The 25,246-nt window shown below is 40.8% G+C and overlaps 1 protein-coding gene across 3 annotated transcripts in view; it reads left to right on the forward strand.

Moving 5' to 3' along the window:
• Window positions 1–23,413, forward strand: part of rragd (ras-related GTP binding D) — a 41,510-nt gene extending 18,097 nt beyond the window's left edge. Inside the window, exons 5-7 of one of the 3 annotated variants that reach the window (XM_078277567.1) lie at window positions 5,528–5,670; window positions 17,574–17,722; window positions 22,325–23,413. In XM_078277567.1, the coding sequence (XP_078133693.1) occupies window positions 5,528–5,670; window positions 17,574–17,722; window positions 22,325–22,476 (444 nt within the window). In that variant the 3' untranslated portion in view covers window positions 22,477–23,413. Of the gene's footprint in view, window positions 1–5,527; window positions 5,671–8,684; window positions 8,944–17,573; window positions 17,723–19,675; window positions 20,461–22,324 lie in introns of those variants that run through there. The other 2 variants (XM_078277568.1, XM_078277569.1) reach the window with 2 other exon arrangements.
• The last annotated feature ends 1,833 nt before the right edge of the window (window positions 23,414–25,246 follow it).

The raw sequence follows: 25,246 nt of genomic DNA on the forward strand, positions 1-25,246 counted from the left end.
GGTCTAGACCACACTCCATAATTTAAAAAGACCCAACAATTCCAGTAATTCCCCCAAGAGCAAGCATTTAGTGGCAGAAACCTCTAGTGGTGCGGAAAACTTCCTTTTAGGGAGAAACCTCGGACAGACCCAGGCTCTTGGTGGGCGGTTGTCTGACGGTGCTGGTTGGGGGTGTGATGAACAGTGGCAGTTATAGTCACAATAAAGATAATGGAACTATGACTAGAAATAGTAATTGTTGTAGTAGTTCATGGCGTAGCAGGGCACTGCAGGGTGTAGCAGGACATAGCATGATGTAGCTTGGCGTTGCAGGGCACTGCAGGGCGTAGTTGGACGTAGCAGGGCACTGTGCATCGTATTGAATTAAGCTTCATGAAGCTTCATTATGCCATCACTACCGCTCAGTTCCTGTATTCACTGGGCTTCAATCTTCAATTGGATAGTGACACTTATATCGACACAATATCGATTATTTATGACTTCACAGATAGTTATGATAACTGTATAATATCTTTTTCATGTCACAATAATGTATTAGCAAAAAGGTTAGCAAACAAGTCCATAGTGACTTCAAAATGCTTATATGTTGCTTGGCAAAAAGCCCGGTGGAATGATGATAAACTTATATTGGATTTACGGCCACAACTAACGATTATTTCTTATTATTGATTAATCTGCAGATTATATGCTTGACTATTCGATAAATAGTTTTTTGTCCATAAAATGTTTAAAGATGATGCTAAAATAATTATAATAAATGTAGCCACAAGTGGCAAACTGGTTCTAACCCTTTTTTCAGCCAACAGAAGAAAGCCAAAGCCAATCGCCAAAGTCAAAGCTGCAAGCATCATTGAGCGGGTTTCATCCTTCACAAAGCTGAGCTAAGTCCGCTGGTTTAATTATGTAGAAAAAGGGGTCAGACCAAGCAAACCCCTGTTTTATCTCTACAATTAATGCAGCATTTCAATACGTCCCACCATTTCGCCCCCCTTCATTGGATTTTAATGAAAAAATTGGTATGTACGTTCAAGTCTTCGTGCCAGATGTCTCCATCTAGTTTCATAATAGCTTAAATTTGTATAGCATCCTTCAAGGGATCCAAGGATGCTTTACACATGATGGCAAAAACACATAGGGGATAACATAATTAACTGATGTTCATATGTAGCATTCCAGATTTCTGCTGGGAGATAGTTTCAGAGTGTGGAGGCTGCCACACTGAAGGTTCTGTCCCTGAATGTCTGCAGGTTGGTGCAGGGAGTGGTGGACGTATACTCAGCGTTCATTCCAGTGTTTTTAACACAGCTAACCTAGCAGTCAAACAGGCGATTAGAACAGGATCATTTAAGTATAAAGCTAAAACCGATGCATTACATTTTTTGTGTGTGGATCTGGCCCGATTTCTTTTGGCTTGTGTTCATTAGACATCCAAACTGTAAATGCTAAATCATTTGGGTCTTTTATGGAAAACTATGGTTCACCTATTGCTAATAATGACATTAGTTAATGGGTTGAATAACTTTGATGGTTTAAATGCAGCATAACTCTGCCTAGTAGTAACACCGATTGATGACAAAACCAAAGTAAAGCTTAATGGCTCATTTCCATTGTGATTGTTCAGAGTTGATGTGTTAATTAAATCGTCAGCTTTCTCTGACTCATTTATGTTCTGTCACATCTTCCTCTCTCACTGTGAGTGAGGGCAATGCATATTGTTTTAGATCTCATATTTAAAGTTTTAAACTTCACAAATTAATCCAAACTTTTCATGCTGTTTTGGCAGACTACAAAATAAGAGATGTTCTCCTGCTAATTGAATGTTTAAGCCTTTAAGACAATACAGTAGATGATGGTTCAGTCTCCCCTCAAGGCAAATTTAATTGGAAAAGCAGTAATTAAGATAAGGTAATTATTAAACAAAACAGCTCTGCAGTAATCTAATGTTACCTTTTTAAGTTTTAAGTTTACCTAAGATTGATGTTTTGTAGAAATGTGTTTTTCTTTTAGAAAGTGCTTAGGATTAACTGTGTTGGTGCCAGTGCTCAAAGTGGGCTGGTACTCACCGGTACGCAGTAACGGCACTTCTACATTTTACTCTTAAGCGTACCTGCACTTTTTCTCGCGTACCGCTACTTCTCGCATGTAGCCGGTACCACTGACAGAGAATGGTCAGTGTCAGAGAGATTGGTAATGACCCTAACGTTACATAAACTACACTACCCAGAGGGCACTACGTGACTTACCTCAGATCTTGACGAATCACGTAAAGGCAAGCAGTCGGCCCACCCTATCAGAAATTCGCTTCTCCACGGACGCGAGTTCGAAAAAGCTGTCTGATGCCTGTGGCCTGACCGTAACAGATTTTTCACTGCTGAAAACCTAGAAACTAAAAAGAAGTGTGTCGAGTTTGTAAGTCGTTATGTTAGCCTGGCTTCAGAAAGGTACTAAAAGAACGCGTGTGCCAGAGCCAGACATGTCAACAGAGGTCCAAGTCCAACCAGAAACATCAGGTACGATTCATGAGCTTCACACTAACGTTAACGGTGATGTGAGCGGAAAAGCTAGCGTTAATGGGGAGTCTGCAGCTACCAACCTTAACGTTACCTTAGTCAGTGACACCGACATTCAACAATAACGTGAGTAACGAAACACAAGGATGGTCTGACTGTTGGTCAAGGGACCAAATGATGTATTTTTGCTGCACAAACAGTTGGCTCATTTTTAAAGATAACAAACTGGGCTGCAAAACATGTAGCACAACCCGTCACTTGTTGGCCAGATAGAATGAAGCTGTCAAGAGAATGGAAGCTGTCAAGAGAATAAAGGGAATGTTTAATTCAAGCCTTTGGTACAGACAAGGCGAAGCAACAGCTGTCACTGAGCAAAAAATTTAAAGACCACAGAGATTCGAAAGCACACATTAAGGCAGCCGAAATAGCAGAGATGGCATCCCGCAATGAGCTGAGCAGGCTCAATATCTCCAAGTTTTGTTTTTCACTGTAGAAATCTCAAATGTCATAATGATTTGTCAATGCAAGAGAGTACTGGCACCTTTTTTTTCTCCACTTCAAGCACTGGTTGGTGCAAAATGGTAACTCTACAAAGACTCTATTTACTTTTGATATTTTGTGTGGCTGAAAAGTGTTTTATTTAAACCACAGGATAGCTGTACTGGAACATTTTGATGAAATGGACTGTACGCTGGTTTCTAGGAATGTGAAGATTAATACTTGTTTTCATGAAGGTATTGATTCTTACACAACTACAGATCTCAACAACATTCCATCTTCACTATAGCTGTCCAAAAAACGACATTTTAAGTATTACTCTCAATGTGCCTCTTGTCTGTTTGTCTGACTGGATAAACAACCTCCTCTCTGCTCTCGGTTCTTTGTAAACCCTGAAATAAATTGCCACAGAATCCAACGTTTGCAATACAACATACTACTATGATATATACCACCAACCTAAATACTTAAAAGTGCAACTGAAATTCATTGCATTTTTCTGCTTTCTCGACATAAGCAGACAAAAACATTCTTTGCATAGCTAGTTAAATAATGTAATGCCAAGACTATGTGCTTAAAGCAGTAATCATCTGTGTTGCTATCATCGGCTGACACTGATTAGAGTATTAGTATCTTTTATCCCATTTCAGCAATTATGGCATGATGGTATGATTTCATAACTGGTTTGGAGCATGCTGTAGCTAGTTACAGACAAAATCAATGTTTTTTTGGTTTGATGTAGGCTATGTAAAAACATTTTGCCTTATGTAATGCAATTTTACTTTTTACATATCGTCGCTGTCAGAAAGAAACCTTGTATCTCCATATTTTGATCATTAGATTATTTTGATCATTAGATTTTTTTAGCATCTGTGGGTTTTACACATTTTTAAACAGTGACAAGGTGATTTTGTCTCACTTTGAGAAAAATAGATCAATAAAATGTTTTCAAATGAGCCTTTTTTCATTTCCTGAGAAGCAGCAAATTTGGACATACAGGGTTTTTACACAATATGATTTGTATTACTGAGAATTGTGATGAATGTTAAGATTAAAGTGATAATGATTTTAACCACGTTGCCCAGTCCGGACACTGGGTAACAGCATCAAAACACACACATTCTCACTCCCAACTCGTCATACATGGACGCTTGGTCAGGACCCTCGTGGCTCTGTCACTGTTTTAACCAGGCCCCCAGGAAGAATGCCAGGCTTTGAAGCCAATGAACACAGTGGAATTACAAACTCCCAGCCCATCACGTGATGCCCTCTGGCCCCAAAAGACTTTCCAATAGACTTACATGGAGGAAGAGACGTCTGTAAATCAGTAGTCTATAACCACGACGTTTCATTTCCGGGATTGCTCCGTTGCCCCCGGAAATTACGCTGGATGTCCCTCATTTTGGCCAAATGTCCGTCACCTTCCACTTTCTTTGTGTTGGCGTTCTACCCTAACCCTAACCCTATCCCTAACTCCGGTCATTCTGTGAGGACTAGTGATGGTCAATTGAAGATTCGCGAACCACTTCTTTTTTTTCTGAGCTCTCTGTTCAACAAAGGGTTGAAAACCCACTGAATTGCCATTCCTTTAACCTTTTTCTTTGAACAGAGAGCGCCATCTAGTGAGCTCAGAAAATAAAGAAGTGGTTCGCGAAGCTTCATTTAACCATCACTAATGAGGACTATGGTCAACTGCTCCTCAGATCTCTGCAGGGTAAATCCAGACAGCTAGCTGTCCAATCTGAGTTTTCTGTTGCACGACTAAAACAACCTTACATACACATGTTGACAACAAGTTCCTTCCCGAGGCTATTTTGTAGAGGCACCATTGCTCCATCCGATGATTGTGATTGATTTAAAGAAATGCCAATAAACTTAGAGCACGTGTTTTTTTTCCTATCCCGGACTGCTGTGTGGACTAGCCAGGCCCTCCTCCGCAGCGCTGTGAAGGAAGGTCTGGCAATGCGAGACTAGGAAATCAGTGGATAAATTTTTTGAGCGTCACAACCCCCGCAAAATGACTCGTTTCACTATCAGAATTTGATCCATTCGGTCCGATAACATTTGGAAAGTCTAAAAGAGCAGCACGATTAAATCATTTAATCTCCTTTCAAGTTAGCAGAGCGCCAAATTGGAAATAGCCAGCTCGGTCCAAGGAGGTCTCTAGTGCGTCTGCTCTATCGGCCACACAGTGTGAAAGTAGTGCTGATCATCCAGGTAATATGTTGCTCCATGAAGGCTTCATGCGCCACTGAGCAACTCTCATAGGAATGAACAGGGCTCCGCCTCGAATGCTGTATGCAGTTCTTATAATATCAGCTTGTGAGTAGGGAGATCTGGGCACTGGTAAGATGGAGGGATGTTAATAATTTACACATACTACCAACATACTTACGATACAAGAAAATTGGTTGAATATCAGCAAAGAATCCCTTTTAATAGCCACTAGAGCTCAGTTGTTGTAACATGAATGATTGACTCTAAGCGATGCTCTTCTTTGTCTCTGCCTCTGTTCTCAGAACTCCGGCATTGAGAAGGCCTTCCTGTTTGATGTGGTCAGTAAGATCTACATCGCCACAGACAGCAGCCCAGTGGATATGCAGACATATGAACTGTGTTGTGACATGATCGATGTGGTCATTGACATCTCCTGCATCTATGGGTAAGCCAACAGACCATAACGTAACAAAAAGTTCCATAATGTCACAAAACATAACACATTGTTGCAGCTCCATCAGAAATAGTGTCAGATGGCCTCCTAAATGCCAAAAGAATGGAATCATGGTTGGAAAGTCTTTTAAGAATTGATTTTTCATTCAGTCATTCCCAGTTTAACAACATCAGGGTCACATCAGAATCAGTGTGTGGGAGAGGCTTCAGGATTATTCTGGAATAATGGATGTGAGCTTTTTGATGACTACTGGAGATTTTTCAGCTTGATGAACCTTGACTTCTGTCTGCTATACTCTTCTTCCTTCCAACAGCCAGTAGTTTCTATAGAAGCCGGATATGATGGACTGTAACAACTTTACACAGTTATTCATCGCAGGAGCTACAGAGCTACATACTGTAACACTTTAGGCCAGACCTAAAACTATACAACTTAGATTAATCTTTACAGACGAAAATAATGTTTTTAATAACAACAAAAACATAGAAAAACAGTGATTTGAACTCACAATTCATAGTTGAAAAAAGAAAAGCTTGTATTTTCAAAGTGCCAACATGTCAGGAACCAACAAAGACCTTTTGAGATGATTCTATAAGCAGTTAAAGAATTTTATAAACGTAGAACACTTGAGAGTTTTATATTTACATTTTGTACAGGAGGCTTTAATCTATCACTTTATCTGAAACTGTACAAATGAGTTAAGTTGTTACGATGTGTGTCGACAAATTCTAGCCTTGTGGGCATGAACTAAACTACACTACAAAAGAAATGTTCTTTATGACCTATATGAGTGTAAATAGTATCGGGACTTACAATCTTCGTTCCCAGGATCTTTTCCTTCTGTCTGTTCCAAAGGTTAGAACTGAACTGGGGGAAAAAGGTGTTTTAGTTTGCTGCTCCCCCTACCTGAAAAGTTACAGAAATCCATGAAACTTACTGAGCTGCTCTCATTGGTCGCTTTTAAGAGGATGTTGATTGACTTGGAGGCAGCCACATCTGGCTGTAGATGTTTTGCCTGATGTGTTCAGGATTGTGGTTGACTTTGAGGGATTTGCTGATTCAGTTGTTTTATGTTTTTAGTGTTTTTGTGTTTGTGTGTATGTGTGGTTGTACTGCTGCCTGTCTTGGCCAGGACACTCTTGAAAAAGAGATTTTTAATCTCAGTGAGTCCTTTCCTGGTTAAATAAAGGTAAAGAAAAGTATCAATCATTATCAATGCGTGTATACTGTAATGTATATTAAAAAAAGATTGTATTATTACAATTAAATGAAGAAAAACAGAAAAATAAAGACACAACTTGTACTTTTTACAGTACATTTACGTAGGTTTGTATATTATATACAGAAAGTGTAGTGAAAGTATTACCCCTTATCATTTTCAATAATGCACAGATGTATCTGCATTTATGTCTTTAACCAGTGATCATAAGTATAGAAATCATTTAGATCTTTAAAAAACATCAGAGCCTTGAGATGTGGCAGTAGCTGTTGGATGTGATATCATTGTCCTCGTCAAGGTGAAGTGTACATGGTATTCTGTGAGTTCAGAGTGAATTTACGTACAGGATATTAGAGTATAACAGAGTTAAATGTGAAGTTAAGCCCAAAGCACACTCTCTATCCCCCAGCAGATTCTCTCCAGTCTGCTCTATATTCTCGCTTCAATTAGCACTCCAGCTGGGAGGATAATTACTGGAATGAATCTAGATCTGTGAACAATTTATATCAAGGTGTGAAGTCATAAAACCTTCTGCTGTGTGTCATACCTGTCACAGGGTCATACAACACCACCGGCATACTTCAATTGTGCCATGGTGCAGAACAAAAACAGGGCCACACAAGCAATAGAGTGAATTTGGACGCCTGCTTTGGGATATTTTGTGTGTTACTGTTCCTCACTTGAAAAGGCAATCTCTGTAACTTTGGCTCACCAGGCTATGTCTTATTAATATATATATATATATATATATATATATATATATATATATATATATATATATATATATATATATATATATATATATATATATATATGAAGCCAGGACTGTGGGTCATAGATGTTCGGATATTCTAATGCCTCACTAATGAGGTTCTCTTTGTCCATTGCGACAATGTGACCACAGATGAAACTTTGCCATCATGAGACAAGAGAGAAAGCATAGACTGTAAAAAAAATAATAATGGAAGTAGCATCAGTGACGTTCCCATTGGTTTATGGACTGCCGTTATGAAGCCTCGAGTTTGGCAATTTGGCTGTATTTTGAAATTGGACGTGACGATTTTCGACAAGAGGCCGGAGCTGTGCAGGATGATGCAGCCAAGCCAGTGTTGTTAATGGTTGCAATGGCGCTGTGCTAAGCTAAACGCTTTCAACCCTTCTTAAGCGAGTCATGCAGTGGAGAGTCAACAATAACGGTCAACTCAATTCATCTGCATGTGCGGCAGTACAGAAAATTGTCAAACTTTCCGTTGAGTTACGCTAGCTTGCTTGTTTGGCAAAACGCTGAACAAGACATTTTTAGGTGACAAAAGTGTTCCAATTAACTTTGATGAAGTAAAAACACAGTGTTAGACAAAAGTTTACACAAAGTTTTATTTACGTGAGAAGTAGGGTCATTTCCCCAAGTTAGATAGAACGCATGTTTAGGGCACTTCCGCATACTGCACGTTGTCACAATTCTGCAGCTTTTCTGGAGCTTCAACTGATGTTGGACCAGTGGGGACATGGAACAGTGAGGTTTACATAAAAAATAATTGGGCCAGTTGTCATGACAGGTGTCATATGGTTCTAAATAAATCTAAATATTTGACGTCAATTCATTCTGTACATGCCACACAATAAGATGAGGAAATGAAGAAAAAAAAACACGTTGGAAAACTGTGACGAAACCAGAATTGTTGGACAGAACTGTACAACTAAGTACATGACCCACCTTCTTCTTTTTGTGACTCTGTCATGGGGCAAATAAGGCGACGCGTCTGGAATGTTTTTGTTTTTTTTATAGACAAGGACCCAGTTGGAGAAAGAGAAGGGGCTGGCAAAGGAAGAAGAAGGCAGGGATGTTATCTTTCTATCAAGCAAGTCTTGTCTGTAGCTAAAAGCAGAACTGGACGATCAGCCTTGATCACGACACCGAAATCCCACTTTCACTCTCACCTGTCATTATTTCAGTTGTTTTTGACATCAAAGGCAGCAGTAAGAGAACAATGTAGAGAGCACACTCTCCCCATTGGGTGACATCAATTAGACTCTCTGAAAGAGGTTTCAGTCTCCAGCTCGATCAAATAAATAAAAGAAATGTCTGTAGAAGTTCCCCAACCTCTGTTTATATTACACTGGGTGTCTTAATTCCTAAAATTTCCCTCGGGATGAATAAAGTGTCTGTCTGTCTATCTGTCTGTCTGTGTGTCTGTCTGTCTGTCTATCTGTACGTATGTATGTATGGACACGGTTCTACATTTTGGCGCCAAATATTGGTAACTGAATATGCCCTTCATGACTGGAGCTGTCAATCAAACTCCCAACAGTACCATGGGTTTGAAAGATGCAGAGACATGGTGAGCATCCCGAACAAAACGGCTCAAGAGTAGTTAGCCAAGTTAGCAAACAAATCAGAAGACGTTTTGATTCATACTTTAAAATGACGAACGCAGCAGAGTCGCCAAACAACTGCCGACCAGCGACTAAATATTGTGTCACAGAATTGAATGTACGGAGATGGCAGGCCCAAAAAGACCATCTTAAAAAAACGCCAACAGTCAAAGAAAAACATGCCGTGGTCGCCAAACCGGCCGCTTCCATGAGATTGGCCAAAAGGTGTGTGAATATGTGATGGAAAAACGATATGAGGGACTGGATGCTCTAGTCCTTGTACTTCTAATCCGGCCTTTGCAACACTCTGCTTATTTTTAGCGGAGCAGAGCGAAGAGCAGCTTCTGTGACGCTCTGCATCTCGGCTGTCACAGGCATCGTCTTGAGTGGCTGCTTTTGCTGCTGGCAGCCGCGAGCTCAACCAGAACGCAGCGCAGATGCGCCTGGTGGAATGTAGGGTTAATTCTGACCTGGTTGTTAAAGGACAATTCCGGCGCAAATTGAACCTAGGGGTTAATAACATGTACCGAGTCGAACGTCCTCTGGGATCTGTTTTCATGCTAATGGAATGTGTCTCTGGCTTGAAACAAGCTACCGCAAACCGGGGGTTAGCTGCTAACGCTAGCTTTCGGGGCACAGGGTAAATCACTATTTGATACCACGAACAAGGCTCGAAATAGCACCACACATAAACGGTAGCATAATGAGGGTCACTACATGCAAACCGAAGCATTGAGAACTTTATAAGTGTACAGTTTATTACAAAGATAGATTAGAAAGACAGCAGCGTTAATTTTTATATGCGACCGCCATCTTGGATAACAGTCATGAGCAGTCAAATCTCGAACGCTGTGTTTGAGCTATGTTACTGGTTACTGGTTGTACGGCGTTCGTCGTTCAACTCGTAATGACCAGTTGAACCTGTTTTTTCCGATTTGCCTGTGTTTCTGTGCATTGAGCTTCTCAGCTACAGTAGAAGACAATGTCTAAGCTTACACACGTGTGGACAGAATCAAAGTAAGCAGCCTAGAGGGGAAAGGCTTCAAAACCAACAACTTTTTGGTTGGGATTGGGAACACACAGGCAAGTGTAATATAACCACCAAAACTGAATGTGGAATGACGTATGGTCACAATGCCTCCCCTGAGCCAGGTGATCCTTGTTTGACCCATGTTTGTTATTGAGATAATAAGGGGAAGTGTGTGTGTGTGTGTGTGTGTGTGTGTGTGTGTGTGTGTGTGTGTGTGTGTGTGGGATTCACCTTAGGCATCACGTTTGGGGTTTTTAACTGAACTAGGCCACATATGGCCTGAAGTGAGTGAATATTTAACCCATCACAGCTGCGATGCGGAATTGGCAGCCGAGGGCACAAACAAGACTCCTGCTAATTTTGTATTGGATGGAGGTGGATGCCAGATGTCTGTGGATTATGTTCTCTTTGTAAACACGTATGTAATGTATCATTTAGTTAACCATAACTCCCCGATTATGTAAGCCCTAATGATGTTTGCACTTACCTGTGTCCTGGAATTGTTCCACATTAACATGTTCATTGGTACCAGTTGGGCCTGCTCACATAAATCCGCTGATACAGCAGGCTGCCATCATTATCATGACAAAACAGCTGGGATATGATCCTTAATTCGAGGCATTAGTGAATGGAGTCTTTTTTTTCACCTCATCAATTATTGGACTCGTCTCTTGTGAGAAACCTGGCATGGTACACGCTTGGAAAGCTCAAATGGGACTAAAATATTCCTTTGCCAATTCTTTTGTCTGTGAAATACAATTATGTTTTTTTAACAAAAATGAATCCACATTTGACTAAACTCATTAGTGATGCATTTTTTCTTTTCTTTGGATGTCTTTCTTCTTTGGAGCCCTGCAACTATTGTAGGACTACATACGTCGTCATGTTTAGGCCAGTGACCATGGAAACGTATGAGGGTGTTTTATTTATTTTGATAATTCTATTTAATCCTGCATCTGTTGCATAGAAATGCTTTTTAATCATATTTCTTCCGCATATGTTTGTTCCCGGCAATGCCTCAGGTACAGATATGACCGGCAGAAGTTCAGCTTGGTGCTGTCTGTTTGCCTTTATGAAGATTGCTGCCTAATGTGTTAACATAATTGCCTGTGAAACTGTTATAGTTCTTCACAGCTACTTGAACACACTTTGTGAAATGTATTCCATTTCCCACGCAGTTTTGTAAATTTAGACAAACTTAAGTTAAGGAAAAACTTCATGACACAATTATAATGTAAATATAATACACGCCAATGTAAAAACAAACCTCTTGATAACAGTTTAATGTAATGTCAACACATAGAGCTAAATAGTTCATTAACGTTTGATAATTGGGCCTGTCGTGACATATTATATTTATGTTGTCTAGGTTAATGTCAAGTTGTCATTACAAAGACATCGACAGGTTGTATTGTCTAGTTTAAAGGGGAACTATGCAGTTTTTTTTTAGCTTAATTTACCTTAACTGAACAGCTTCAGAGTCATTGGAATGGTTATATGTCTTTTTTTTAGTTGAATGGTGGTCGTCTCGCTCCCCCCTAGCGCCTGTGAGCAGAAAAACCACCCTTGCAACTTTGGGCCTGCGAGTGGCCGGCCTCAGCGTCAGGAAGTATAGCGTGGTATCAAGTCTCGCCATGTAATGAATTGCTTCACGGCACTGCACACATACGCCCATTCAGGATCCGGCTGACAAGGTAGCGATGGAGTTTTTCACACTATCGTCATGGCTGAGCCGGCAAAAAAGAAGCAGAAAGCTAGGAAAGCATTGTAGGAGGAACAGAGAAAGAGGAAACGGCAGACAGACCGACGAGGAGTCAGACACGAGGAAACATAAGAGCTGCCAAATATCTATTCTGAAGCTGTAGGGGGGGGGGCTCTATAGAGAAACCTGCCAGCAGAAAGCGAGAAAACAGCGAAGAAATGGCCAAAACTGCATAGCGCCTCTTTAATGTCAAGTTGTCATAACACAGAGATTGTTGTCTTCGTTAATGTCAAGTTTTCATGACAAAGACATCTCGGACAGTGCTAACTTTGCATTAAAAGTGTCATAATTTATCGAATGACACTCAATGACAACAGTCATTAATACTCAAAATGACTCCTTCATGTTCATATGACAGGTGTCATGTCATAATAATGACGGTGTCATGTCAGTCTTATGAACACCCCTTCAAATAAAGTGTTACCAAAATGTCTTTTGAGCGAAACACCCAGTCACTCCCTGGTCGCTAATCTCGGTCAAGAGTCTTCTCTGTCCTGGTCCCACAGTGGTGAACGCCCAACTCAAGTTCCCAGCAGAGTCACTGCCCATCTTGCACCACAGGCTGGAAAGCGCCTCTCCTCATTAAAAAACGTAACGAGTTTAGAGTCATACTGAACATGCTATTTAATAGGGGTTCGACCGATTCTGACTTGTACGGGCCAATACCGATACCAATTATTAGTAGCAAATGATATCGATATTTGGAAACCAATACAGTATGCATTTACAGTAAAAAATGAAAATATTTTTGTCAAAATTAACATTTTGAATGGTACAAACTCCAACACAAAAGTTTGTTTAAATGCTTTAAGCACTTATTTAATAAAACTGAAACTCTGAACATAATACGCAGTCCAAAAAAATTATGAAATAAAACAAAAATAGCTTCCTGAAGTTTTAACGTGCTATCAGTTTGTGTTGCAGACTGCTTACAGAGCTGTAGCGGAGCCAAAGTAGCACACTTTATAGTTAATTAACTGTGTTGGTTATCATTAGTAAAATAAAACACAGATACACACAATGTGCAAATTGCCAAATATCGGCCACGATGATAGGCCACGCCGATAATTGGTTGATCCCTACTATTTAATGCCATTTGTTGCATGAGGGGCATGCTTACAATTTTTGTTAACATCTATCTCCTGTTTGTGTGGACTTTACATGCACTCATTGTATGTCCTTTAGAGAAAATGTCAAATGAATGCGATGTAATCCATTCAAAGGAGATGTGGAAATGGAGTTACTGCTGCTTATGTGACAACGTGTACGCAGATGGAACGGTAGTAGCAGGTAATGTCTTGATTTTCTCATTGCTGTTTGAAGTTGGGGATTGCGGAGAGTAGACTCAAAATGAATACAAGGCATGAACGTAAACAGTACAGATGATATCAGGTGCTTTCTCCACGGCAGAAAACAGAACTTGCAAATTAGGTTGTCTTATCTGAGTTCTGACCCAGTTTTAAAATTCCTGTTTATCTGTTCTGAGTTTTGCTTGTCCTGAGCTGAGGCTCTGATGCTACGTTTTCTATGATGAAAGGGCCATACTAATTAACACTTTGTGACAAACAAAATAAATTACTAGAGAAATGCTAAAAAGAACAGCATGTTCTTTCTGTCCAGTGATCAGTTTCTCTCTGTGTCATTCAGCTCTGCTTGTTGTTTAAATTCTCAGACTCCTATCTGCCTTTAAACCACCTCCATCACTGCTTCCATTTCCCTCTCTGTCTCTTCTCTTTCAACCTTATTTTCTACATTTTGAAATGTAGGCTGTGTAGCTGAATACTAAAATCCGGTCTGTGTGCTTCCTTGCTGCAATGGCACACTGATGGGCAAATTCACAACGAATGGATTGCGATATGACCTAAATGTATCGCAGTATTTTATTTGTTTTTTGCGGTGACGGTATTGTATCACAGTACTACAACATTTAAAAGTTATACTCCACTTAAAACGTGATTCTACTGCTCTTCATTCTATAATCAATGCAAGGCAGCTTTATTTGTAGAGCACATTTCAGCAACATGGCAATTCAAAGTGCTTTACATAAAACATTAAAGAGCATTTAAAGCATTTGTTATGAAAACAGCCAAAATAGAATATGACAGTTATAAAAGAATGAAAGTGTAAAAATGTAAGGGAACATATCTTAAAGAAAAAAAAGTCACATATATCTTACCAGAAAGATGAAAAATGTTGCGTTTACTTCACACAAGAGCAGCCATTTCCCCCTGTTGCCATGGGGACGTTATGAAGTGGCGTATTGACGCGACGTGAACATCATCGAAAAGCTGCGAACCCCGCGACGAAGCCACGATGAAACCGCAGTTTTTGCAAGTTCCCGCAATTTCGTCGCATAAAATTGCATGAATATTCCGCACATTCCATCGCATTTTTTAAGAAAACGTGGCGCATAATCAAGGATTTTTGCCCCGATCACCAAAAAACTCCGCATTTTTCTGGAAGGACTGCAAAATGTAGGTTAATTGGTAAATGTAATGTGATTTAGGCTATTGGTAACAGCCATGCAGTTGTTTTGAGTTGTGAGTGAACTGTGTTGTATTATATCTTCTATATAAGTTTTGTCACCTCTGACACCTCTCTGCGATCTGACACACCACAAACATACCAGCCAAACACTTCTCTACATCTTTGAAGAAACTGAAAGCTGACGTAATCTTTTACATCTCTCCTAGTTTAATGAAGAGAGAGTTTGAACACTTTTCGTCTAATATAACCTGCGTGGGTGTGACATAGTTCATGTTGTGTTGTGGCAAGCAGATCTCTCGTGTGTGTTTATCTCGGTAATTACTTATTGCAAAATCTGTGTTGAGTTATGGCAGAACGTGACACAGGTGACAGTGATGAAAGCGCTACAGTACACCGCCCACACCTGGATTGTGGCCGCTGACAGCAGTATGAATTCCACATCACTTGCAACCTCTATCTGCCCCGTCTCAAGTCTTACTCACAAAAGATATTGCCCTGATGATATTACAGCGCTAACACGGCCATTACATTTAGCATCTGATTGCAGTTATCCATGCGGCGAGCCTCCTGTCAGTCGATTGCCCCGTTTGGTCATCTATATTTGACACTCTTACGCGCCTGTACTCCAGGGTTCTTCATGCGTATAGGAATTGTTGGCGCCTCCCAAAGAGGTTTTAGCCAGCCCCAAAGGACCACCAGTGCAAAAATGATATGAATTGAGAAAGAATAGTAATTTACCAACAACTGAACAAGCAGAACATAAACATGAATAGGAGCACTAATCTAAGTTTTACCATCGAGAGTCGGGCTGTAGCGGACTCTCGAGGATTTTAACAGTAGTATTTAATTATTAATATTATTTTTTGAAGCATAATCAACATTTTTGTTCTGATCAAATTGTCAGAAAAAAAGATAGATTTCTGTCAAATAAGCTAACACAATCATTGCCTTTACTGTACGCAAACCGATCATGCTTGCTGTTGTGCGTAGTCCCTGTCCTCCCAGTCCCCCCGCCCAAGGCCGATTTTGAGTCAGGAAAACCCTGTACTCCTGTAGTATTCCACCTAATCCTGTAACTGTGGCGTTTGGAGTGGCTCCAGAGGGAATTTACCTTTCAATTTCCCAATCTAACTCCCTTGCATTTGCTTCCCTCCCGGCCCTTCGGCTCATTCTTTTTAAATGGAAGGATCAGACTGCCTTCGTATGCTTGGTGGATCAGAGAAGTAGTAGCTCATTTAATATAGAGGAGTTAAGATATTTTAGTCAGGGCGTCATTGCAAAAATACTAAATGACATGGCAACCCTTCCTGGATTACTTCAACAGCCTACCATGTGCCAGTACCACTGATTAAGGTCCCTAAATTGACCTGTGAGTGTTTCCTGAAACAAGTGAAAATGTTGCCTCAATAGAAGTCCTCCCTGTGTTTGAAACAGGGACAGGGTTATATTGGAGATGATCATGCTAGGGCTGCACGATATGAGGAAAATATCGCCATAACGATATTACTTACGAATACTTACGATATCAAAGTGTACTCAGTTATTACTTCAGTATTCTGCTGAAATACAACACATTGCTTGTTGAATTTAAAACAATTAAAAGGATATCATTACCTACATTCTTCAACATTGAATTGAATATAAAAGGCAGCACTAAAAAAAGAAGTACAGTTACATTTTAAAGTGCAGTTTTCTACTATTGAAGTAGAGGTCTTTACAAATCAGGGTCAGCCGATAAATGCTGCCGATATGTGCTTGTTTTTAAACCTCTATTTGAAAGATAAAATGTAACACTAATATACACAGAATTTCTCAACAAAAACATTTATTGAACACTTCACCAATCTACACTTGTATACTTCAATTAAAAATGTATAATGTAAAAACATACTGTACATTGTATAAATAATGTATGAAAAATATATTAAATAGGCCCTAAACGAAACAGGTAAGAAGAAAATAAACTTTGTCAAATAAACTTTTCAATGAAAAAATAAAGTTTAGTGCACTTAGCAGCATTTATTAAACTTCTGAGAATACAAATCTGCCAGCTTCACAGAAAGTGACCTGTTATTATTAATCTCAACACTATTTCCTCCTAACTCCTGTTGAATCCCGTCAGACCAGGGCTCTCTAAAGTCAGTTCTTGTTCACCTTGTTTGTTAGATCATTGTTCATTTGTTGAAATGTTTTATCTGTGTTTTGGGGACCCTACTGTTACATGTCCTGTTGCACTCATTATGATCTTATCTGAGCAGATTTCTGTCATTCAAACAACTCTTAGTTGGAATTTAAAACTCGTCCAGCCAATTTAATAAAATGAAGGGTTTTATTCGTGCTCGAGTCCATAGATGCAGTTAATGGATACAGGCACGGAGAACGGAAGGCTCTGTTAGCAACGATTAGCTCCGTTAGCGGTTAGCTCCAGTTAGCTCCGTTATAGGAGTGGAAGAGACTGCCACGGACAGGGGTAACAACCAAACTCTGATAAATGACATTCGCGGAGCTTCCACAGCAGTGTGGCCGCGGTGTTTTGTACGGTTTTATCAGTACAGTTAATCCCAAGGCAAGAACACCGGCAGCATGCTACTGCTAACGGTAGCGTCTGAGCCTGAAGTGACTGCGCGAGACACATGGCGCAAGAATTCACGAGGGGAGGGGCTGGAGGCAGCTGGTCTGGGTGCGCTGTAAAAAAATGTCGCCTGTTCATGTTTTTAACACTAGGCTGCCCGCAGTTGCGCCTGCCTATTAACCGGCTTGATATACTGGGATATTGGCCGATGCCGATTATGTAAACGGACGGTCGGCCTCTAATAGAACGAAAACTGCACTAACTAAAAGAATCGCTGAGTGTCTTCCTTGATATGTCGCAGCCATTCGCGATGTGTATATTGCGCCAGTTGATATCGTGATGACTATTAAAAAAAAAAACGATATATGATGATATGATATATGTGCAGCCCTAGATAATTTTTTCCTCACTGGAGTTCAGACAAAATGTTTTTCTGTCTCCTCTCCTTCAGCCTGACGGACAGTGAAGCTGGTTTACCCTATGACGAGGAGTCTATGGCTATCATCCACCTGAACAACACCACAGTCATGTACCTGAAGGAGGTCACCAAGTTCCTCGCCATGGTCTGCTTCCTCCGCAAGGAAAGCTTTGAGAGAAAAGGTCAGTACATTTACATGCACGTTAGAAACTCGCAACATGCATCAACAATCATTCACCATGCCCTCCTGTACTTGAGCTCAGCACTTAAATATAGAGAAAAGGAGCTAGTTTTTTCGAAAATATGTGGTTCTTCGATAAAAAGTCCAAGGGTCAAGCTTGTGTGATGTATATAAAATCTTAAGGTAGGTGTTAACTATGACCCCAAGGTGCATTTCAGCAAGAAACATCCAAGGCCTGAAATCTTAAGACTTCTATAGAAACAGATATTCATTTTTGGAGCCGGTGGAGTAGCCCCCTGCTGGAAATGAGATACAATGTGGGTGTAATGCACTTCAGCGTTGGCTTAACTTTTCAGGCACGGAAGTCGCCACTTGGAAAAAAAATGGATAGGCCACATAAGGTCAATATAAGACAGTGTTAATTTACATTAATAAACACTTTTAGACTGGGAAAGGCATCGTACATTAACTACCCATAATCTGCCATGATAAAATTGAAGATTTATTTATTAGTACAATGTACTTTAAGTAACATTTCTGTAGTCTCGCATTGTCAGACCTATCTCCACACAGCGCTGCGGAGTAAGGCTAGTCCAACAGTCTGGGATGGGAGAAAAAAATGCGGTAATACTTGAAGGTATCTACATATCATATCATATATATATAGCATATCATAACACATGATACTGTCATGACACAGTCATGACACATGAACCCTAACTCTAACCCTAACCATAACTTGTCATGACAAAAACCGAATGATACTTACTAAAAGAAGCGTTATGTCATAAACGTTTATGACTTGTTTATAATGTTTATGACACGTTCATGACAGTGTCATGTCACTCTTCTGTAGACCTTCAAATAAAGTGTAACCAAAAATGCTCTGGGTTGTTTGCATTTCTTTAAACCAATCACAATCGTCTTGGGCAGCTCTATGCGCCAGATGCAGCGACGGTGGCTCTGCAAAATGGTCTCGGAAAAGGAACTTGTTTTGGTGGAACGTGCACGTAGGGAGGCGAGCTCTGAATTTAAAATGGCTGTCGAGTGTGAGATCAGAATTTTACTCGAAAAAAAGATAAACAGAATTTGATAATTGGTTCTAGCTCAGAGGATGTTTCCCAAATCGACCGGAGTTTAGAATGCCAACACAAAGAAAGCGGACGGTGAGGGACATTTGGCGGATCCTCCGGTGGTATCGGAACAAATGTTGCCAACGGGCAATCCAGGCAAATGCTTATCCAGGCAAATGCTTGGGGACCCCGGCTGTAAAAACTGTAAAACTGTAAAACTGTACTCCACAGCAATGGCTCAACATGTGGCAACCACAGTGACCGCGACCCCCCTCCCCCTTAAACAAATTACTTTTTGCAGTGACATCTCAGTCGGAAACCTCCCCGAGGGGGCCCCATGTCATTCTCTATAACGGGTCAGCAACATTTTTTTATATGAAGTGCCCTTTTCAAAATGTCTTGTTTATTAGTGTGCCATGTCAACGTTAAGTTTAATTATGACATCACTCATTAATATCCAGGGAATCTGTAATTGTATTCCATAGCAGCATTTGATAACATTTATTTCCCATAATCGGAAATGTCATGTCATATTTGCTCCATTAAATATATGCCCACCAGTCAATGTGAACCCTGGCCCTGCGTTTCTTTGCTGAGCTCCATAATTTGGGGTTCGTATTTAGTCACTTTAAATTGCACGCAAGCTTCGGAGTGGTCAGTTGTCAAACGACTGCGGGAGGGTCTGATCACGCTCTTCATATGTGAGAATATCTGCTCACAGAGATATGTTGATCCGAAGACCGTCAGCAAAGCCAATGCAATGTTCCTGAGACAGCAAAACCTGGTACAGATATCCAGCAGGTGAAGATGCAAGTTCCGTGATCATGCCTTGCGGTGGTTTCCAGCTGTTTCCGTAACTCTGCAAACTTTGTCACCCACAGTGTTGAACTCTTCAGCTCAATCAGCTGAATTTCCACGTCCTGTATATCCAGCCAGTCCATCAGAGATAAATCCAGTTAATGTCCATCAAAGCTATCGGGTTCAGAGAACATGGGTCCATACTTCTGAAATTCATTCATTCAAGACATAGTGGCAGCATTTGCCACAGCCAAGGCCCAAAAGCAGCATTTGAAGAGTTGAAAACATAAAAGTGATGAACACTGGTTTAACACAATAACATGAGCCAACACTTAAAAATATTCTGCACTATATATAGCTGTTTATCCATAACTCTGTACTTTCTTCTGTGACCTGTGCAATATGCCATTTTATTTTCATTTGTATATTCATCTGTATATCTGTACATGTTCTTGCCACCTGTATTTAGTGTTTATTTTAGTGTATTATTTTCTATTAAATTTTTTGTGTATTTTTCTATTTTATTCATATTTATTGTGTATTTTTCTTATTTGTTGTGTTGCATTTGAGCTGCTGTGACGAGTGAATTTCCCCAGTGTGGGATCAATAAAGTCTATCTTATCTTTTGAGGGGCCCTGTGGGAATTTTTGCCTATGGCCCCAACAGACCCTAGAATCGCCACTGATTGAACTTGAGCCCATTCCAGGGATCTGCCGTGCCTACTTCCTGTGAGGCAGCAGTGTTAACCTCTGAGCCACCGTGCCACCCTTATATGTAATGTAACACTCTTTATTCCAAGGCCTTTGATATATTCATCGAAATGTATTAGCACTCTGTAATTAAACTGAAACTTTGTATTAATTATTTACTTACGTGTTGTCTATTTTATTTAATTCTACTTTAATTGATTTAATCTTACTTGTTCCTCACAGATAAACGCCTGGGATACTGTACAAATAAACATGTCACCTTGTCTCAACTGGCCTAAATCAACCTGAATAACTTCAATATAGGTGATTATGGTTCTGTAGAAAGCAGATAAAGCAAGCACACTTCGGCGGTTGTGTGTGTATCTTCGGCTGCTGTTCCACAGAGTGCTTTAAAATTATGTAGTGGCCAGGTCAGCTGCTGGGAGCTGCCCTGGATCAGCAGGGGGTTCACCGCCTCACTGAAGGGTACTTATCCACTGGCGGTAGATGGATTTAAAGAGCGTTGCTTGTTCACTCCGAACATTTTCATACAGGCTGCTTCAATTCTTCTGGTCCCAGGTTGACTCTAACCTCTGCAGCATTCAGTCACTGCATTGAGCTTTCTTTAAGAACAGAATATCAGGGTCAGTGGTTTGTTTGTAGCGGCCAAATTGGATTCAAACCCACAATGTCCACAGTGCATAAGGACCAAAAGAGATAGGCACCGAAAAAACATGTCAGCCAAATGAATTTGAGTGGCTCAGCAGGTGTGAAGCCATATCCCTTTGATGTCCTGAACAACATCACGTAGTGTATTTGTTTGTCTCCTGTTTACGCTCATTGCTGTGGTAATTATTTTTGCATGAGTACATGTTCAGTTCAGCGGTGTGGTGGAGTAGTCACTTTGAAGTCTGATATATTTCTCTCAGGCTACGTTGGCAAATACGACGAATGGTCTCGCTACAAATGGAAAAGTTCTTCCTTTACGTTTTAAGAAAGACGCGCGTCGCTTCACCGTCTCCACTTAAAATCTGAGTTAGTTTTTGGCTCTGGCTTCAGAGAGACCGGTTTTGCTAGTTTACTCGGCGACACTGGAGTTGCATATTCAAAAGATCTCACTCAGGTTTCAAAGGTTTTCGTTTGCAGCACCCCCAAAACACAGCTGTCATGTAAACAGCCATTTGATTCATATGTGTGTTTTCAGACCTGCCTTGTTTAGTTCTGTTGAATCAAAGACTGGAGCATTTACCCCCTTGGTTCGCTTCGTTTGGGCTGGTGTGAACACAGCAACCACACTCGGGTGCAGACCAAAACAACTGGGCTGAGATCACCTTGAGGAGGGGGTCTTGTTCCGGTAACAAACAAACTGTTGTACGCTTTGGTACAGTTTGTTCTTGGTAACTACGTGATCCGACCCAACTACCAGCTAAACGGCTCCTGTAGTCAGGTCTGCTTTGCAGTCTGCGACGCAGCATCTCCGTGGTAAAACCAAGCGACAACCTTCGGTGCAGAAAAATGTATGCGGAAGTGACAAAAACTGCACTTCATCAAGTGGCCATTTGATGTTGGCTCCAAAAGGGAGTCAATGTTTCCCCTTTGGAAATATGTGACGGGCTGGTGGCTATTTCTGTCTTCTGTGCAGATGCCCCATTTGTATTTATCAGTGCAACATCAGCAGCTCAATTCACATTCTCAGCCAGAATATGACGGCTGGCCAAACAGTAGCCGTAATCGTTTTTATACCACATATTTTTGTGAGAAAAAAATAATTAAGATTAAAGTGGGAGGGGCACAAGCCGGATTTTCAAAAATGTCACCCTCATCCCTTGTGGAAATTACGCCTCACTTTTACCCTTTAATATAACTAACCATGACTGGTTACTGATTTCACACAACAAGATAAGTTGAGTTTCCCTTTAATGCTTGTATCTAATTTCTGGTTTATGGTGGAACTTTATTGGCTTCTATGTTTCTGAAAGTATATTCCGTCTTCAGCTGTCTGACCCGTAATAGACTTGACCGTTTTCTCTCTGTCCCTCACAGGACTGATTGACTACAATTTCCACTGCTTCAAGCAAGCCATCCAGGAGGTTTTTGATGTCCGAGTAAAGGTTCAACAGAATCGTAAACTTCTCAGTCAGAGGAGGTGGAGCAAACTGACTATGACCAATGGAGAGCTCGGCAACGCCCACTGAGGACTGATGACGTCACATCAGACAGCCAAATGTGCCTGAGCTGCACCCCGACACATCCATGAGACTCCGTCCTCATTCAGAGGGGCACATCAGATTTTTTTTTTTATCTTGCTGGGAGTCGTTCGGTCTGTTCAATCCACACCGACTCCTACCGCCATCGTCTCTGTCAACACGTTCTCACTCGCATCAAAAAGCGACGCTCGGTCAGGTGCCTTTGGCGTTTGGAATTGACGCAAAAAGTCTCCTTTAGCGTCATATTTAGAAGCACTTAGTTGGGACTCTTGGCGTCACTATTTGACGCTCTCGGGACAGGACATATGTTGAACTGACATGCGGCACAAGAACAGGACAGTTAGGTTTAATAAAATATTGTGGGTGGGGTTACAAAATGTACATTTCAGGGACGTAGGGAACAAGAACGGGACACGAACCCCGGTCTCCTGGGCGAAAGTCTTGTGTTGTTTGACTCATCTACCACTCCAACCTGCCTCATTATGCAGATTGTCGGCCTTTCATACTACTCGCTACCGTTGTTGCTCTTAACACTACGTCATCTTACAGCGTTGCGCTCGAGCCGCTGCTCTGCCCGGTGCGTCCCGTACAGACGCTAAAGGGTGATTTTTGCATGGGTATCTGACGCTGAGAGCCACTGACCAAGCATCTGTATTTTACGAGTTGGGAGTGAGAACAGGTTGTCTCTGGCAGCAGAGACGACAAACTGATGTCCGCCAGGCTGACTAAATTTACCGGCCCAAACCTTTTTTTGAATAGACTCCATATGAAGTATACTGTATCACTAATATCTTCCTAAGTTTTTTTCTCAAAAATGTTCTTAAGAAAGGTCCTAAGACAAGTCTAGGCCCTGTAGTGACGTGTGCCTCAGAGTCAGTGTGGAACAATCCAGTTTGTGCCCCTCCCACTTCCGAAATCTTAAATATTTTTTGAATGTGAAGTGAGCTGCTGATGTTGCTCTGATATACTCAGTGGTGGAATGTAACTAAGTACATTTACTCAAGTACTGTACTGAAGTACACATTTCGAGGCACTTGTACTTTACTTGAGTCTTTTCTCTTCATGCCACTTTCTACTTCTACTCCGCTACATTTCAGAGAGAAATATTGTACGTTTTACTGCACTAAATTATTCTGGCATTTTTAGATACGAGTTACTTTACAAATTAGGATTTTTGCACACAAAACATATGTCGTTTATAAAATATGATGTTTCTTATAAGCAAAACTACCGAGGCGAAATACAGTCTAGTTTCCAGTTTGTAAAATATGAGGATTTTTCTGCGTTGAGTACTTTAACTTTAATAATTTAATTTTCCTGATGATACTTACATACTTTTACTTAAGTAACATTTTCAATGCAGGACTTTTACTTGTAACGGAGTATATTTTACAGTGTGGTATTAGTACTTTTACTTAAAGGGGCGCTGTGCAGTTTTGGCAATGTCTTCGCTTTCTGCTGGCAGGTTTCTCTATAGAGCCCCCCCCCCTACAGCTTCAGAATAGATATTTGGCAGCTCTTATGTTTCCTCGTGTCTGACTCCTCGTCGCTCCGTCTGCCGTTTCCTCTTTCTCTGTTCCTCCTACAATGCTTTCCTAGCTTTCTGCTTCTTTTTTGCCGGCTCAGCCATGACGATAGTGTGAAAAACTCCATCGCTACCTTGTCAGCCGGATCCTGAATGGGCGTATGTGTGCAGTGCCGTGAAGCAATTCATTACATGGCGAGACCTGATACCACGCGATACTTCCTGACGCTGAGGCCGGCCACTCGCAGGCCCAAAGTTGCAAGGGTGGTTTTTCTGCTCACAGGCGCTAGGGGGGAGCGAGACGACCACCATTCAACTAAAAAAAAGACATATAACCATTCCAATGACTCTGAAGCTGTTCAGTTAAGGTAAGGTACGCTAAAAAAAAAACTGCATAGTTCCCCTTTAAAGAAATAATCAGAATATTTTTACACCACTCGATATACTCCAAAAGAATTGCTATTCATTTTTTCACCTTCAACTACAACAAAGTAAGTAATAAAAACAGCCACAATTACCTGCTTTTCTTCTGCTAACTCACCAGTGTTCCTGCAATTGAAATCCTGTCCGGAGCAACATTCTTGTATTTTAAACTAGATGCTGAGTTTTCACCACTGGAGCTAGATCTGCTTGTTCTTTTACTTTTATATATTTTCAGCTCCGTGTGAAAATTGACTTTTTGTAAAGTAGGAATTCTAAACTGTTTTCAGCTGAGGTACTGGTATTCTCTTTTGTGCCCCATTTCTTTTAGCCTATATACAGTAGGTTTACATTTCTGTGTGCAACGTACCCATGGCTAAAGGGACAACTATTCCTGGATTACTTCAATACTTGAGAATTAAAAAAAAAGATCATTTTCTAGAGGACGGTTATTCCCGATGGACATCCAAGATAATGATATCCTCCAGAAGTGTAAGTCACACTGAATGATATCAATTAAATTCTATTTATAGTATCAAATCATAACGAGGTTCATCTCAAGACACTTTACAGATAGAGTAGGTCTAGACCACACTCTATAATTTACAAAGACCCAACAATTCCAGTAATTCCCCCAAGAGCAAGCAGTTAGTGCAACAGTGGTGAGGAAGAACTTCCTTTTCAGGCAGAAACCTCGGACAGACCCAGGCTCCCGGTGGGCGGGCATCCGCTCGTGCCGGTTGGGGGTGTGATGAACAGTGGCATTTGTAGTAACAATTAAGGGTGTCACGATTTTGATTTTAAATCGAAATC

This window comes from Sander vitreus, chromosome 20 (genome assembly GCF_031162955.1).
Source record: "Sander vitreus isolate 19-12246 chromosome 20, sanVit1, whole genome shotgun sequence".
Taxonomy (NCBI): domain Eukaryota; kingdom Metazoa; phylum Chordata; class Actinopteri; order Perciformes; family Percidae; genus Sander; species Sander vitreus.